Below are 16,252 nucleotides of genomic sequence, written 5' to 3'. Positions count from 1 at the left end.
AGAGGCCCCCCCCCCCCCCCAACACACACACACACACACACACACTCAAACACACAAGTATCCATAGGAACAAATATGGCCAACATCTAATTCAAGATGGCAGGGCGAGGGCTCAGGCTTCCTGGAAGAACAAAACAAGGGAGTGGACAGTGATTTGATTTCAAGTTTAATGAAAAATTGGATAGTGCGTTTTATGTTGTGTTCATGTCCAATGGGAATTACCACAGCTGCTGATGACTTGTTCACATTTTCCAAGCTGTCACCTCAAGTTCCCAGGTGGAATTTATAACCTGTAAGCTGAGGTGAAAAAAGAGAAGCCTGCCTGTTGTAAAAAACAAACAAACAAAAAAAACCCCAAGCGGCATTAAAAGCGTTTGTGAAACCAGGATATTCAAGATATTTTATGTAAAGTGACCACTGTGCAGTGGTTTTTACTCCTGACGCTTTGACCGTTGTAAACTCTTCTCCTCCTAACAACATCAAGCTCATGAGAAATAATAAGAAAAAATAATGGCATCTTTTGATCTTCAGACACAACTGAGGACTTGTGCTTAAATTTGTAGAGTCCTCCGTACAGCGGCGTAATAAACACAATAAGGGAGTTGTCGCTCAAGGGATTGTGCAGGGCTGTTCGGGATCTGCTGGTTTTTGTCAACTGAATCAAACAGAACAGAAAAACAAACAGCAGGCTCATCGTACCAATAAGAAGGTAAGGAAGAGACAAAGACTGATTTATGCCTGATGGAAATACTTGGTGTGTGTGTGTGTGTGTGTGTGATGGCATTTGTAGGCACCAGGGACTGACTGACAGGATTTGAAGGCCAGTGCAGATATTTTTGGATTGAAGCTTCCAATAACTAATATCACCTGCCTAAATTCATGACGCAGCCTTTTCATGGAAAATAAACTGGCAGTTTTACTTGGCTAAACTAAAACACGTTAAATTAAAAGCTGCACAAATATCATGGTCTAGTACAATTTAAATGGGACTGAATAACAAAGTTAAACACAAAATATGTAAAGAATCACACCAACAGATTCATGATTCCAACTGAAAAGTGATATCTGTCTAGTCTAATGTGTGTGAGTATGTGACTTATAGTCTCCAGTTGAGCTGTGACATGCTGGAGAAAAAAAAAAAGGAAATCTTTATCTAAATTGCAGACCGTTTTTGGTTTCACAGGATTACCCATACTGCACTGCCAACAGCCAGAGGATGATTGCAGACCATGCTGAATCTCTGAAATAATGTTCACTTTTATTCACAGTTTAAGGGATTTGGGTCGAGTTCTTCTCCCCCACAATCTAGAGGTGAGGGAGAGAAAAAGAAAGCACTTCACAAATTTAAATTGCTTGTGCTTTGGTCTGGTCAATGACAAGTCACCGCTACTTCAACGTCAAGGTGAATGTGAAAAATGTTTTTAAAACAAAACAACTTTAGTATTAATCTGGGGTGAAGCGGGGAGTTTGAGAAAACAGCTATTTAGAGTCTGATTCTTTGTAACATTTCTGTCTTGTGCTTGTTTTCTGTCCGTAGAGAGCTTGTTGCAAAGTCTCACATCTGGCTGTTTATTCTGCAGTCACATTGCATGGGAATAAGAAATGACAAACGTTTTTAAACTGATGCTGCAGCGTTTTGTTGACTCTGGGAAGCTACTGCAATGCAAAACAACAACCACAACAAAAAACCTCAAGATGTTTTTTGAAATTTTTTGATTTACTGCAGATTTTTTTCTGAAGAAATATTTTCTATATAGAGTTTTGTGTTTATTAACTTTCCCATAAGACATGAATGCAGTTCACCAAGGAGGCTTGCCTGTGGCTAACCTGTGACTCTCAGCTGGTGACAACCCAATTAAACATTTGTGTGCCTCCCCTGTGTTGCACATGGACAGTAGTTGTTTGTGCTTCATTCTGGCCCAAAACAGCAGGTGTGGAAGACCATTCATGCCCTTTGACTTGTTCTTTCAGTGATGCATGGCATATTAAAATCCTGCTGACCTCTCACTCTCTGACACACGCACACACACGCACACACACGCACACACACGTTATATTGACTTACATTCATTTCCTGGAGACTAACCCTAACCCCTATTTGCCTAACCCTAACCTTGACCACTAGCCGGGAAATCAGCCTTTTCCCAATTGGACAAGCTGCCCCTATCAACTGGTCTTTAGTCTGAAATGTGTCCCCGGAGGTAGCATAAGTCAGACCCAGATACACACTCACACACACAGACACAGTGAGCGAGTCGAGCTCTGAGTTTTGCTGTGCTTCTTTCTCCAGAAACAAGGGGAAAAAGGTAGATGGTTGTGGCTGGATGTAAACTACACAAGCCTGGATCCACACTCAGGACGCAGAGATTCACGAAGCAGACTGACTATGCACTTACTGAAGCCGTACAAAAATACTCGTTAAAGAGCAGAGGAGAAGCGGTTGTCAAAGGTTGGCAGTTGTGTGATGAAAAACTTGTGTCCCTGCCTTCTGACTTCAGGTGCTTTCCCCCCTTCTCGGCTGTACATTCTTCCCCGAGCATCAGATCTGCACGCTTTTGGTTTCACGATATTGCTGCAGTCAGACAAAAAACTCAACAGTATCTCAAAAAAAGGCTGAGGAAGAGGAATTACTGTTAGCAATCTTTGTGACAGAATGAAAAATAAGATGTTGTTATTATTTTGTCTACCAAAGAAGTTTGTGCCTTCTTAAAGAAGAAAAAACATTTGCTCTTAAAACAGAAGGCTGTGACAAGCAGCAAGGGAAATCCCTTTTGTCAAATAAATAATAAAGGAGTGTAAAATACTGTAAATGTAGATATAGTGGCAGGTTGTATCAAATATTACCAACTGCATTCTTTGTCTCTATAATCCCACACAGAAGATCAAAAAACGACGTAACTTTAAGTTATTTCCTACATTCAGCAAGCTGGTTTAATCAGATCAGACAGGCTGTGGAGGGTCTATGAAGGACTTGTTTAAATAAAAAATGTCTTTTATAAATTTATTAAGATATATAAATAGAAAAATGAATCGCCTAATTAATTTTGCTTTTTGTACCTTTTGTTTTTAAATAAAAACTCCTGTGACAGATCATCACAGCATGACTTGTTTGGGACAACACAAACATCTATTTCAACATATTTTAAAAATAAAACGTAATAATGCTACATGCATTGTTATTAACATATTGGGTCGATAAAAAACACATGTGCTTGTTGTCACAAACTAGACACGGAGATGTGCTTACAGTGATCCCTGTGTGTCGGCTCACACACTTCCCTCATCGCCTGGCGACAGATCTTCACTTTTCAAACAATGAAAGCACCCGAATTCAAGTTCTGAGGTCTCAGTGGAAAGCAGAGCTAATGCTTCTTGTGCTAGTGTTTGCTGGTGGATGATGTGAAGGAGGAGAACTGGGAGGCAGGGTTTGTCTTTCTGTGCTCTTTGAGTCTGTGTGCCTTCAGTAGTCAACATCACGTGCGCGGACAACGAGTCTCATGAAGCCCCTCTGGCCCAGCGCTGTCCCCGGGCGAAGGATGGGAAAAGCTGCCCTGCTTCCTGTGTGGCTGGTCGAAGCCGGGGCTGGCTTTCCTGTTTGTGTGTATGTGAATTAGTTGGACCGATATGGGTTTCAGTAGATTTTAATTTAAATGTTTTCATACCTAATATTCCAGTGTTTGTTGACAGATTTTTCTGGGGAAAAATTAATTATTTTTTCATCATGTGAAACTAAAAATCTCCATTGAAATATTACTTGTTAGGGAGAGCAGCTTATTAAAGCAACATTTTTGCAGGTCGGTGTCTGTCTTCATCCAAAAGTGTAATTCTGTGATACCCATGTCGGTCCACCCTTTGTGTATGTTTGTGGTTGTGAAGCTTGTGTGTGTGTGTTTTGTGACTCAGAAACAGGAACAGTGCGAGTTCTTTTGTCCACTTTTCCAGTTCAGAAGCTCTCGACGAAGCTGCTGGGAAACAGGCCTGTCTGCCCCGTCCTCTGCAGGGTGCCTTTGTACCAGCCGTCTTCCCTCTTCTTATGGACGAACACCACGTCCCCCTCCCGCAGCTCAATCTCCGCCTCGCTCTGGGGCGGGTAGGGCACCACCACACGATACCTGTCACACACAGAGGCAGTTATAACACACACACACGCCGCTGTGGGCAACATGCTGGGTCGGCCCACCTGAAAGAACTTCATCAGTGCAGGTGTCAGTGGAGAGGTTTTTTTATTTTTATTCTTTTATCACTTCTGAGATGTTATTCTTGGTAAACTGTGAATTACAGGTAGGGAAATATCTACTCTGGGAATCTAAGGGACCCATAAAGATGTTTATGTTGTGGTGGCAGCCCAGCTGACGGTGAGTGTCCTGTTTATTTCTCCTTTTTTGCTTGTGATTCTGTTTTCCCCTGGTGTTCTGTTTATCCTGTTCTCTGCCTGCCTCCCTGTGTCTCCTCCCCTGCGTGTGCTCTCCCTCCCTCTCTCCCTCCGCTCCTGAGCCCGGCCAACGACCCGCACCTGCACCTCGTCAGCCATCTCCTCTGCCTGCCACACCTGCCAGCAATCAGCCTCATCTCTGACAGTACTTCTACCCCGGTTCTCCAGTCACCCCTGCTTGATCGTCGTTGCTCCTTACCCGGTGCCCCTTTGCCACTCAAGCTCTTGAGTATTCTGCGCTATTTCTGTTTCCCTGTGCTTTGTTCCCTCTGCGTCTAACCCTGTCTATCTGTCTCCCCTCCAAGTCCACGCACCTCCATCCTCCGTTCCGTCAGCTGGGCTCGCCACCCTGCCCTCTCCCATCGGACCTCTCCCACGGCGTCGTCCCGGCTCCTCTCCTAGCTTCCTCGGTCCCCAGTGCCCCCAGCTCCCTTGTCTCAGTCACCTCGGTTCCCCTTGCCCGTGTTTCCCCGGCGTCCGCCTCTCCCTCACCTCCACTCCCCCAAACCCTTTTCCCCTTGAATAAAGCCTGTTCTGCCTGAGTGTTGCGTTTCAGTCCACTCTGTCCCCACACCACAGCAGATTAAAGGATTCTTGGAATCATCTGTATATTTTGTGGTGACATGTTCCCTCAACCTGCCTGGCTTACCTCATTAAGTAATTTCTTGCATTTCCCAGAATGCCTTTTGACAACCCCCTGAGGCATTTGATGTTTGTAATAGCAGGTTATTTATAAAAACAGCTGTGTAGCATGTGTATTATTGTGGCGTTCACCGACCTACTGCAGATACCTCCACTATACAGACTCCTGGTGTCTTTTACTAAATTATCTTCTACCTGTGTGATTAAATGTTGGTGCAGAATGGCAGCTGTAGCCCTTGATCTTTAATTCATTTCTGTCATCTGTCACCAGTGAACATTTTCACTGTTTGAGTTCACTGAAAACTAGTTCCAGACTGTGTGACAGCTACTCGCTCAGTTATTTTCCCTTGAACAGTCACTCCTGCAACACATATTTGAAGAAATCCGAATGTGACTGCTTCCACTTGGCTTTGCATGAAAAGCTGCTTTGTGAAGCATGACAATACCAATGTGTTTTTTGGCCTAAACACAGTTGTGTTATTCATGTATCTGGAATTATTCAAAGCCAGTAAGCGTATATCATATGTTATTATACCCACTGTGACTGCGTTTTGGTGTAAGGGCTGTCCCACGGGTTTGACATTTACCAAAATATTGGTAAGACAAGATTTCTACCCTCCCTGATTCTCTCTCTCTCTCTCACACAAACATTGCTGCCAATAGGATACACCACTTAATGCTTCATGTCTCCTCCAGTCTCTAAGTGTGTTCCTGATTTAACCGGTCTTCTCTGGGGGGCATGAAGTGTGTGTGTTTGTATGAGAGCAGAAGGGTCTGCTGGTTTGTGAATGGTTGTATCAGTCTGGGATGAAAAGATGATCTATTGATCATTTACAGCAGCATTAAGTGTTGCTGGACAGCACTAAGGGTGGGTATAGATTTTAAAGCCCCAGACGATGTGCCAGCAACAAGGACATGGATGGTGCCTTATAGGCTTCCAAGTGAAAATCACCCTGATTAAGTTTATAAGCTTTGTGAGCGGAAGTTACATACTTTGTTTCCATTTATCCTGTGGTTTTAATATTATTGAGTTTGATAATTATTTTTTTCTTCAAAGTGAATCCTAGCGCAGAAAGGTTGGGATGCCATGGCACAACAAGCTGTTTTCTTGTTCTTTCTGGTGGTTTGTTCTGGAGCTCACAAAGAAACTAGTGGTTTATAGTGCAATTTTGACTGTTAATGCTTGAGTTAGTTAGACATGACCAGTAGATCAAGAATTATGTGTTTTTTAAAAATCATTGTTCTTCTAAACAAAAAAACCCAAATTCCACCACTTTGTCTGAATAATCAAATATTTCTAAATGTCAAAATTTCTGTCTGTGTGGGCGTGTGCACGTGCCCACCTCTCTCTGGACAGGGGCTTGGGTTCAGGCCGAAGGACCATCAAAGCGTTGCCGGCACGTGGTGCCGGGGGCGACTTGGGGAAGTTTGTGTCCAGCGAACCAGACTTCCTGTGCAGAGGCTCCATCCCCATGGCCCCCGCCATATCACTCTCGATTGGACAGGAGCCGGCTCGGCCCTGTGAGGCCATCGGACAGGAACCTGATCGGGCGTGGTGGTGATGGTGGTGGGGATGGTGGGCAGGGTCGGCCAATGAGGGGTCGTGGGTGGGCGGGGAGGAGGGAGGTGAGCGAGGTTTCTTCTTGGCCGCCGCCCCCGACAAGAGCTTTAATAAGCCTCCTGCTTTCCTCTCCTTCTAAGGACGGAGAGAGTGAGGGAAGTGGACAAGAGACAAGGAGGAACAAGACGACAAAAAACAGAGATGCTGGTGAGAAACACAGGAATATAGGTTTCATAAGGCCTATTTTGAAAAGTGACAAGATGGTAATGACAGTGTTGTCTGTGCAAACCTATATTTAGAAAATTTGTTTCCCACAGGGCACAAATACCCTCCCTCCACAATAATCACAAAACACATTTATGAAACAAATATGACACATGGAATAAAAGTGGTAATAAAAGCACATTTGTTTCAGGGCAGACAGCAAAGGTGAGCTCTTTTCCTCTCAATATTCATATGGACAAAGTCTCTGGAATTCCTCGCCTACCAGAGGACAGAGACATTACATTTTTTATGATGCTGTATGTGTTGGATACTGAGGACAGATTTCTTCTACACAGTTTGAAATGATCTATTTTGTCCCACATATATGAATAGTTGAACATTTTATACCCAGATTTGCTTTCGCTGTTTGTGTGCGCATTAAACAAAGACGTGTTCATTTGTGAGCCTGGTTAGCTGTTTCCCCCTTTCTTCCAGTTTTTACATGCTCTGTAAATGCACAGACATGAGTGTGCTATCATTACTCTTGTCATCTAACTCTCAACAAGAAAGCAAACAAAATCACAGTGTTTGTTACTAACATTGCCAGATTTGTGAATTCCACCCAAAAGGTTTTAAGTTTGTGTCTTTTAGATTTAAAAATTGACAATGTTCACAGTATGAACGCCTGCTCTCTCGCTTTGCCTTTTTTTAAAGCAGACAGGTAGCTAAACAAAAGGGTTAGCTAATGATCCTTCAAGCTGAATACAGGTACATCTACTGTGCTGGTCTTAGGAATAAACTATATTGATTATAGAGAGAGTGTTTCTCTAATGGAACAAAGTCAGAGTCATGTTTTTCCATTTATGCTTGATTATAGAAAGGCTGTACAATACTGTTCATTCAGTCAAACTCACCAGGAGGACAAAACCACTTTTGTGTCTTTTGCTGCTTGGCATGATTTTAAATTCTCAGCTATGACATTGTGGATCAATACTGAGCATGCCTGAGCATAATTACATCTTTTTTTGTGGATGCATGAAGCCTCCATATCAGCTCTGTCTCAGCCATCTGTTTCCTTAATACACGGGCTGCTGGATCAAGCATCAGGTTTTTTTTTTTTTTAACATTCATTATCCATCAAACACTGTCTTTGCATCGCTGTGATGGACTGTTGTCTTCCAAACATGAAAGCAAAAAAACCCAACATGGAAATCTCAGAATACACACTGCCTTGTGATTTTATATTTAAGTCAGGATAAAAGAGAGTCATGACAGCAGCAAAGAGAGGAAGATGCTTCTAAAACGCAATCTGTAGCTCAGTGACATCCAAACTACGGCAAACATGACAAACATGATCAATATTTCTCAGCATCTGCCACCACACCATATCCATACTTTTTAGTGTTTTACCACACTCCATCACACAGCCAAGCGAGTATGAAGACAATATAGTGAAAAAACACATTTCAACTTCAGTGAAGCGTCAAGCACAAAGGGTGAGCACCTTGTCAATGCTTTGAAAAGTGTGGTGATATGTGTGAATGTTCTCTGTGCAACTTGCATAACTAAATGATAAACCACAGTCCATGAGCAGCAACAGAAAACTTTAATGACTTAGTTTTGCAACACAATCATTGGGATCTTCACACTGCCTCTTAACAAGTAGCGAGCAGGCAAAGCAAAAGCTGGCTGCTCATAAGTGCAAACCTTGTGACCTCGGAAGAAACCTCTCTGCAGTCTTAGTTGATCATTCATTATTGGTTAAGGACTTCTCTCTGTGCTGTCTTCATATGAGAGTACTTGAGGCCCTCATCTCCTTTGCTCCAGTTCGAATTACTTGTTCAAATTATTATTATTATTAATTATTATTATTAAACGTGCTACAGTGTACATTTGATGTATTGAATACTGTACATCCTATTAACATTTTTAAACAAACACGGAGAGCTTTCTCTGGATAATCATGACACCTTTTCAGTATATTTTAAGATATATCTATTTTTTTATCACTTTTTTCTACTGCCAGCTGATGCTGCCAACTAGCCTTGTGGTAGATCTGCCCAGCTGTCACACCAAATTTGCAAGCCTTTGCGGATGGCTCCGTCATACTGTTGGCTACTGAACCAGGCTTGAAGCAAACTCTGCCTGTGCTGTTGTTTCTTTCTTATTTATTATCTTGTTAACTAATAATGCCAAACAAAGTCATAGACACTCACAGTTCAGACACTGATTGTCTCTGAATGAAATTGGGGCCTATGTTATAATCTAAACTGTAAATAAATAGGGCAAAAGAACTGTGGAACGTTTGACAGATTTTCATTTCATTAAAAAAAAATCAAATAATTATACACTCACCATTCACACACTGAGCCTAAGTGCTCAAACAGAAACTAACATTCACACATATTCATTCATACGGAACAGCCACCAGGGACAATTCAAGGTTCAGTATCTTGCCCAAGGACACTTTGACATGGAGCCTGGAGGAGCTGGGGATTGAACCGCCGACCTTCCGGTTAACAGGGAACCCACTCAATCTCCTGAGCCGCCATACGGAAGGAGAATTAATAGTCCTAATGACCAGTGTTAGTATAGAGGTGGGACACCACAGAAAAAGATGCTTACCAAGCAAGAGAGGCTGTATAAACACTTTGACTCAGCAGACCCACTATGGAAAATTAGCAGCATTCCTTCTTCTTGCACTGCAAACACTATTGTTTTAGAAAGCTGAATTTCCCTAAATACCACGCCAGAGGGTGTAGGAATGTATAGCCTTTTTGTTTAACTCCCTCCCCCCAAATATAAATCACTTTTACATAAATCTAACGATGCAATGTACTGAAATATACACACATAAAATGTTCCACTGCTTTGGCAACACGTTTAACCTAAAGCTTGTTTGAATTTTAATTTGGGAAGGAGGAGAAGTAGGAGAGGGAAAAGATGAACAGATGGGGAGAAAATGGTGGAATATACAGTAGAAGGGGAAAGGAACGGAGGAGGAGAGGGCAAGACGTAGAGGGGAGGGAGGAAAGAAGGAGAGTAAAGGTGGAGAGGAAGAGAACAGGAAGGACAAAGAGAACACAGGGATGTAGAAATACATGGGAGGAGGGAGGTGGGATTGAAAGCGACAGAAAAAAAGTGAATAATCACTCCCTCTCTTCTTTCATCTGCAGGCTTAAAGGCTTAATCTGCCTCCTGTGAGTGTGTGTGCCCGCCTGTGTGTCGGTGTGTAAACGGACGAGTCGACGAACTGCTGCTGCTGTTCCAAAGTGAACCGCCAGATGGCAGCACACACTCACAACTTAACCTTTCATTCAGGCACTGGAGGAATACCTTGCTCTGCGGCACACTGGCAGGATGCTGAACTGAACTGAACCTGTAGTGTTTACTTTCTTCTTCTCAATTCCTTTTACATACTGGTATGTAAATAAACAGTATGTATGCTTGTGTGTGAAGTTTTTTTCCATTCCAAACACAAGTTTTATTAAAAAACAATCGCACCAGTGAAGATTCCTGTGCCAATGATGAGTCCATTGATAAATGCAGGTTTTGAACCGAGTAGATGCAGGGGTGTTAAGATTTCTCAGGGTTGAGAGGAATGATGCTCTGAACACCAGTTTCTGTCCACCCACCAAGCCAATTACTTGCCCACGCTCACTCTTAAAATGCTTTTAGGGTAAATTATGTGAAAGAAAAAAACATTTAAAAACTACAATTACCACCCCAAAGTTTTTCGTCTCCACCAACAAGTCAAGCTGCAGTGTATATCCATGTGTGTCCAGATAGAAAGAACTGGAAGAAAGTGAATAAAAGTTATAAAGTAACACTCTAAATGGCTAAATGGAAGTTGTCATATAATATTTTATATTGTTGTTCTGATCTATTCTGCTATACAAATAAAGTTATTTTTATTACTAATAATATATATTGTTAAACTGATTAATGAAGGACTATCTTAGATGTATTACACATGGAATCGCCCAATGTATTCTTAAATTAAATTAAAACTGCAAGCAGAAATGAATGGGCCCTGGCACCTTAATATTATTTAAACAGGTAACATAAAATTCACCCCATAAAGTTGGTTGTCATGAAGAGGGAATAAGCTGAGACCAAAAACCGCTTCTTTGTACCAGGCTGTAAAGATGTTTACTTCTTTTAAGCAGGGCATTTTAAAATCGGGATCTTTGGATACTGACTTGCTTTTGATGCCAGCCTCAAGTGGCCATTCGAGGAATTGCAGATTTTGGCACTTTGAGTTGGCTTCATATTTCAGCCATTTCGAAGAATGGCCAACTCCTGCATTTCATTTCGTTGGCAGCTCCCCTGCTAGTGCGCAGACTTCTTGGAAATGGTGTACAAACACATCTCAATGTCCAACGTGATATGTGTCTTTAACGCTGGCTGTGCTCTAGACAGTGTGTCAAACACAAATTATCCCAACATCCAGACAGTTATTATAACTGCTTCATCATTTCCTCTGTAGCAAAGACTGACTCAACACGGCCTCATCGCAGTACTGTGAATGAGGGTTAGGTTGAACAGTTTATTACAGGATATTATTATGATATAGTATTTTTGGGACTGAGAGTGACAATGATTGATTATTTTGTGCTAATAATAATCCTGCCCAAAAACTAAGTATTCTAGTTTTTCTCCATTATTTTTTTAATCTTAAGGGCGTAAGGGCGTAAAAGCTTCTGAAACAGCATTTAGATCATATCTGGATGCTAGAGCAAAATCCGTATGGATTGTTTTGGGTAGAGTAGCAGCTCTTTTTGGCTGGGTAAGGCAAATCGTCACTTCAGATTTATAGATAGCTGAGAAAGATCATTCCAAAACAAACTAGAATGATTTCTAAGGCATTTTTATTTTCTAGGATGCTAGCTCTTTAATATCAGAATGACACAAAAGGATAACATGAACGGTTTATTTTTAACAAATGATACAGCACATTAACTACCATGTTCCAAATTTTATGCAATATATTCAGCATGAGTTATAATCTCTGAAAAAATAAGAGTTCAAGCCATCTTTGAGTGTAACGATGTAAACAAGGCTGCTGCATGCTGTTCCATAGTCAATGAGCTGTTTGTCAGCTCGCCATAGATTAGCTGTCCCAGACAGTGGAGCCAACAGTGAAACAAATGGAGCTGAGACAGATGCAAGCTTTCTGTGCCATCTTTCACTGTCAGTTCAGCCCGGCTTAACATCCACAGCTTTAACACTGCAGATCTCGCAACATATAGGATGGCATTCAGCATTTGTGCCAGCTGCCTGGGTTAATGACACTTACTGAGGTAGGAGAGGACTACTGGCCCATCACACACACACACACACACACACACACACAATAGATTTCACATTCACAGAGCCACGTGAAACCTGCATCCTGACATGGTGTTAAAGGCAATTACAGTATCTAAGGTGAGTTTTATTTACAGGATGACTGAAACCTTTAACATTTTCAGGCACCATTGTTTCTTATTTCACCATTTAAATTGTACTTCATTCTCCACTTTATTTTTGTGTTTACTCACTACTTGAATCTGCTCCCTTTCTCTTCAGTTTCTTTTTCCCCACACACACGCACACACACACCTACACCTCTGGTCTCTTACTGAAAACACACCGGCTTGCCCCGCCTCTTTCTGTTTCTCTCTCCCTCAGCAGTACCTTTAATAAAAAGCTGAAAAGACACAGAACTTGTCTTTTGGATTTTTTCACCCGCGAGTCCGCTGTTACAGCAGCAGGTGCTCTGCATGTGGAGGCGTCTTGTTAATGACATAGCCCATCAAAACCAAGTACTGAATGACATCTGCACTGGTATGTTTACTGTTCACTGTTGCTTTATCTGGTCCGTGCTTGTAAAATATCCACCGTGTCCGCCTCTTGTAACATAATACCAGATAACACCTCTCTCTGTGTTTCTCTGCAAAATGCTAAAACAGGTTGCATAATATACCTGGTCGGCCGTTAATACAGCTGGGCCACCCAGTGAAGTCTACATATGTGGAAAACACGCCAAACGTTCCAGCTCCTCAGTTGTGAAGAGTTGTTTTTCTTTGTCTTATATAGTGGTTCATCAATACGTTTTGAATGTTGATCAGAAAAAATAAGTTATTTGAAGACATCAGGATCAGTATCTATTTCCACAGTGGCCCTTTCACAGTATGACTGTTGAATGTTGGTGCAAAATGGCACATCTTAAAACATGGCAATGATATCTGACTTGCAGCTAAAATGTGCTTCTGTGGTGGTGAGGATGAGGCTCACCTTCTCTGCTTTGGGCGTGATGGCACCCTGGGTGTGGGAGGGGCCCGGCAATGGCGGCTGGAGGGGACTGACTGGCTCCCCGTTGAGGAGCACCGCTGACACGTTAGGAGGCGTGAGACAGGAGAGAGGGGAGGAGAGGGGGAGGAGGGGCCGCGAGGCGGGGGAAGAGAGGGGTGAGGGTCCTAAGCTGGGTCCTGGAGACACCATGGAGAGAGGACGACCCGATTGGCCGGGGCAGCGTGAAGGGGAGGAACTCTGAGGACGCAGCGGGGAGATGGCCACTGTGGGACGCTCTGGGCTTCCAGCAGGAGGACTGTGGACTAAAACAGACACATGTGTTAGTACAATTGTGAGAGCCATCAGTCATCACTAGTTCTGTGAGGGAACACGCCAATATTTTGGGAGTCTGACTCAGAGATCTTCTTCCTTATTTGTTGGGGAGAGAATTGGTATCAAAGTAATCTGTGTCTCTGGTATGTAGGTCTGTCTGGTCCACTTGCTTTCAAAGACAGACACTCCCTGGTACCTGTAAAATATAGACACACTACTGGATTGTTTTGTGGCAACTTTAGATTACTGTAATGTCTATTTTGATATACTGGGTAATTCAAAATGTAATTACTTGACACAGTGTTCTGCTTAAGTCTTAAAGGCTTAAGCAGAACAGTGGTAAAGGCTGCGGAAGAAACACTCCAGAGAGATGGCAACCCTATCAGAAAGATATAGTAGATGAACGCAATTATTTACAAATTACTGTGTGGGGTCTTGAGGACACCTCACTTGCACATCTTCTGACTAAAACCCATAAACACGGGGAGAACAGGCTAATCTGAGAGGATGCGGTCCAAAATTCAAACTAACTTACTCAAAATGTGAAAAAAATAGAAAGCTTCAAAGAAACTGTGAATAATATAAGCTTAACTCAAGGCCCTAATTCTGAACGAACCCCTTGTAGAAATAAAAACTGGCTGCGATAACCTAAGTTTGGAGCACTTTTCTCAGCCTTTGAATTTGTATGAGGACATTTGGTGCTCATGCGGATAAAAGTACACCCACATAAACACACGAACACTTTGCACACACACACACACACACACACACACACACACACATACACACACACACACACACACAGTTGCTAGCCACCTGCTCTTCTACACTGCAGTACTCAAGCAGAAATCCATAGAGGCGCATGGGTCATGTGATAAAACCACTAAATGCCAGAACTATGCACATACTTTATTTTGTAATGGAGACCAGATGTGTGTCTGTTTGTGTGTGTGTGTGTGTGAGAGAGAGACAGAGTGAGAGAGAGAGAGAGTGAGAGAGAGAAAGAGAGACAGAGGGAGGAAAAGAGGGAGAGAAAAACAGGGAGAAAAACGAAGGAGGTAGACAGAGAGAGACATGAAGCTCTGTCATTACGCCTCCATAAAACAAAAAGCACAGTGATGTCATTCAGCTGTGTGTTTGTGAGCCTGTGTGTGTACGTGGGAGAGAGCACATGTCTGTGTCTGTGTGTGTTATTCTTGGAAGTGTTCTGGCAGTGTGTACTCTTCTGCCTCCCAAAAGAAACCTTCGCCATTATTTTCTTTGAGCGAGACGGAAAAAATACAAAGAGGAAGAGAGAAAGGGGTGCTGGAGAGATGAATAGACTCTGAGTGGAGAACAAGGCTGATATGATCTAGACCTTGTACAGACTCAGGTCTGTGTGTGTTGGTGAGAATTGTGCGTGAGCGTGTGCACGACAGGCACAAACAGTACCACAGCGTGATCAGAGCTCTTAGCAATGTCTTTGAGTTGGGTGCATACTGCATGTGCACAGTTTACATGTTTGAGGGCATGTTGTAACACTGCAACTGTGCCAAATTATTCTGTGAGTTACAGTGTGTTCTTGTAACAATTCTGCAGTAGTGGCTTATGTTTAGTGATGATTCGGTGGGTTCATATTAGGGCTGCACAATTAATTGATATCGATCGCGATTACGATTTTAGCTTCCCACAATTAAATGAACACGATAAACGGTGATATCACCGTTTAAAATGCGTGCTCCGCTCATGGAAAAGTCTCCTGCATATCAAATCAAGCGCTTCCTAAACTTACAGCCAAGGGGGAGATTTGGCTGCACGCGCACCCTCCTGCTGCTACAGTCCAGAGTAGACAGTCCACGAGTTCCATGTGTCTGCCGCGCCATGGCTGCCAGAGCTGGTCGCGGCCCTTCTAGTCAAGGGGGTAAGCAAGAGATCGGACAGTGAAGCCGACCAAAGCCTGCATGGAGGGATCCATGTAGGCCCAAAAATGACGTCAAAACCCTGTGACACCCCGTCGCACATGAGAGATGTAACCGTATTGCTTAGATTATAAACTCTCAGCAATCTAAAAAAAATATTCGGCCATCAGTGACGCTGCGTTGGTGTTTCACAGGTAAGCCTCGGAGGTGGGCTGATTAATCAGTGACAATCCTAGTCAGACAGATACACTGAGCCATGGAACTTTTTGTTGGTGCAGCTACCAGAATTACGGTGTTTCTGCCGTTGTTCTACGTCATTAAACCACGGATATGCTGCGTGATCATGTGCAGTAGACGCTGGTGCCAACAGGAAGTAGCCCTCTAGTAGTATTTTATTGGTCCAAACCTGGCTTCACTCCTCTCCATTCAAATCAGCGGAGTGGCTTCGTCCACTAATATACTGCCTATGAGTACATACTCCCGATCATAAATCAACAAAAAACACAGTTAAAACAGACAAAAAGAACCATGTCTCTACATAGCCTGCTTAATCATAGAAGAAGCACAAAAGCAAGCACTGATTACCAAATCAACATCTCATGCAAAATCAGGCAGAAATGATTCTGAAATGCTCCCTGTGGGAGAGCCATGCAGACAACCGAACAAAATGGGGTCACAGAGAACTGTTGCTGGTAAGCAGAGCAGAAGCCATAGGTAGAAGCACAACAAGGACAAAAGCCAACAAAAAACAACAAGCCAACAATGTGCTCGCCTCCTGAAATGAGTCTGAGACGCTGCCAGTGGAAGTTAACGCTGTGCAGAGGACGGGACAAAACCGTGGCGTGGCAGTAGCCGGACTCAGTGGACTCCAGGTAAAATAAAGGAACAGTCTTCTTTTGTTGCAAA

The 16,252-nt window shown here is 42.9% G+C and overlaps 1 protein-coding gene across 1 annotated transcript in view; it reads right to left on the bottom strand.

The window, feature by feature from the left end:
- Window positions 1-2,905: 2,905 nt before the first annotated feature.
- LOC123973308 (E3 ubiquitin-protein ligase SH3RF3-like) overlaps window positions 2,906-16,252 on the bottom strand; it is a 100,718-nt gene continuing 87,371 nt past the window's right edge. The window contains exons 8-10 of the mRNA XM_046053218.1: window positions 13,119-13,438; window positions 6,418-6,770; window positions 2,906-4,112 (exon numbers count right to left, since the gene is read on the bottom strand). Coding sequence (XP_045909174.1) covers window positions 3,944-4,112; window positions 6,418-6,770; window positions 13,119-13,438 — 842 coding nt within the window. The 3' untranslated portion in view covers window positions 2,906-3,943. The remainder of the gene's footprint in view (window positions 4,113-6,417; window positions 6,771-13,118; window positions 13,439-16,252) is intronic.

Source organism: Micropterus dolomieu, linkage group LG07 (genome assembly GCF_021292245.1).
Source record: "Micropterus dolomieu isolate WLL.071019.BEF.003 ecotype Adirondacks linkage group LG07, ASM2129224v1, whole genome shotgun sequence".
NCBI lineage: Eukaryota > Metazoa > Chordata > Actinopteri > Centrarchiformes > Centrarchidae > Micropterus > Micropterus dolomieu.
The sequence above is the reverse complement of the archived record's forward strand: the minus strand, read 5'-3'. Positions and strand labels throughout refer to the sequence as shown.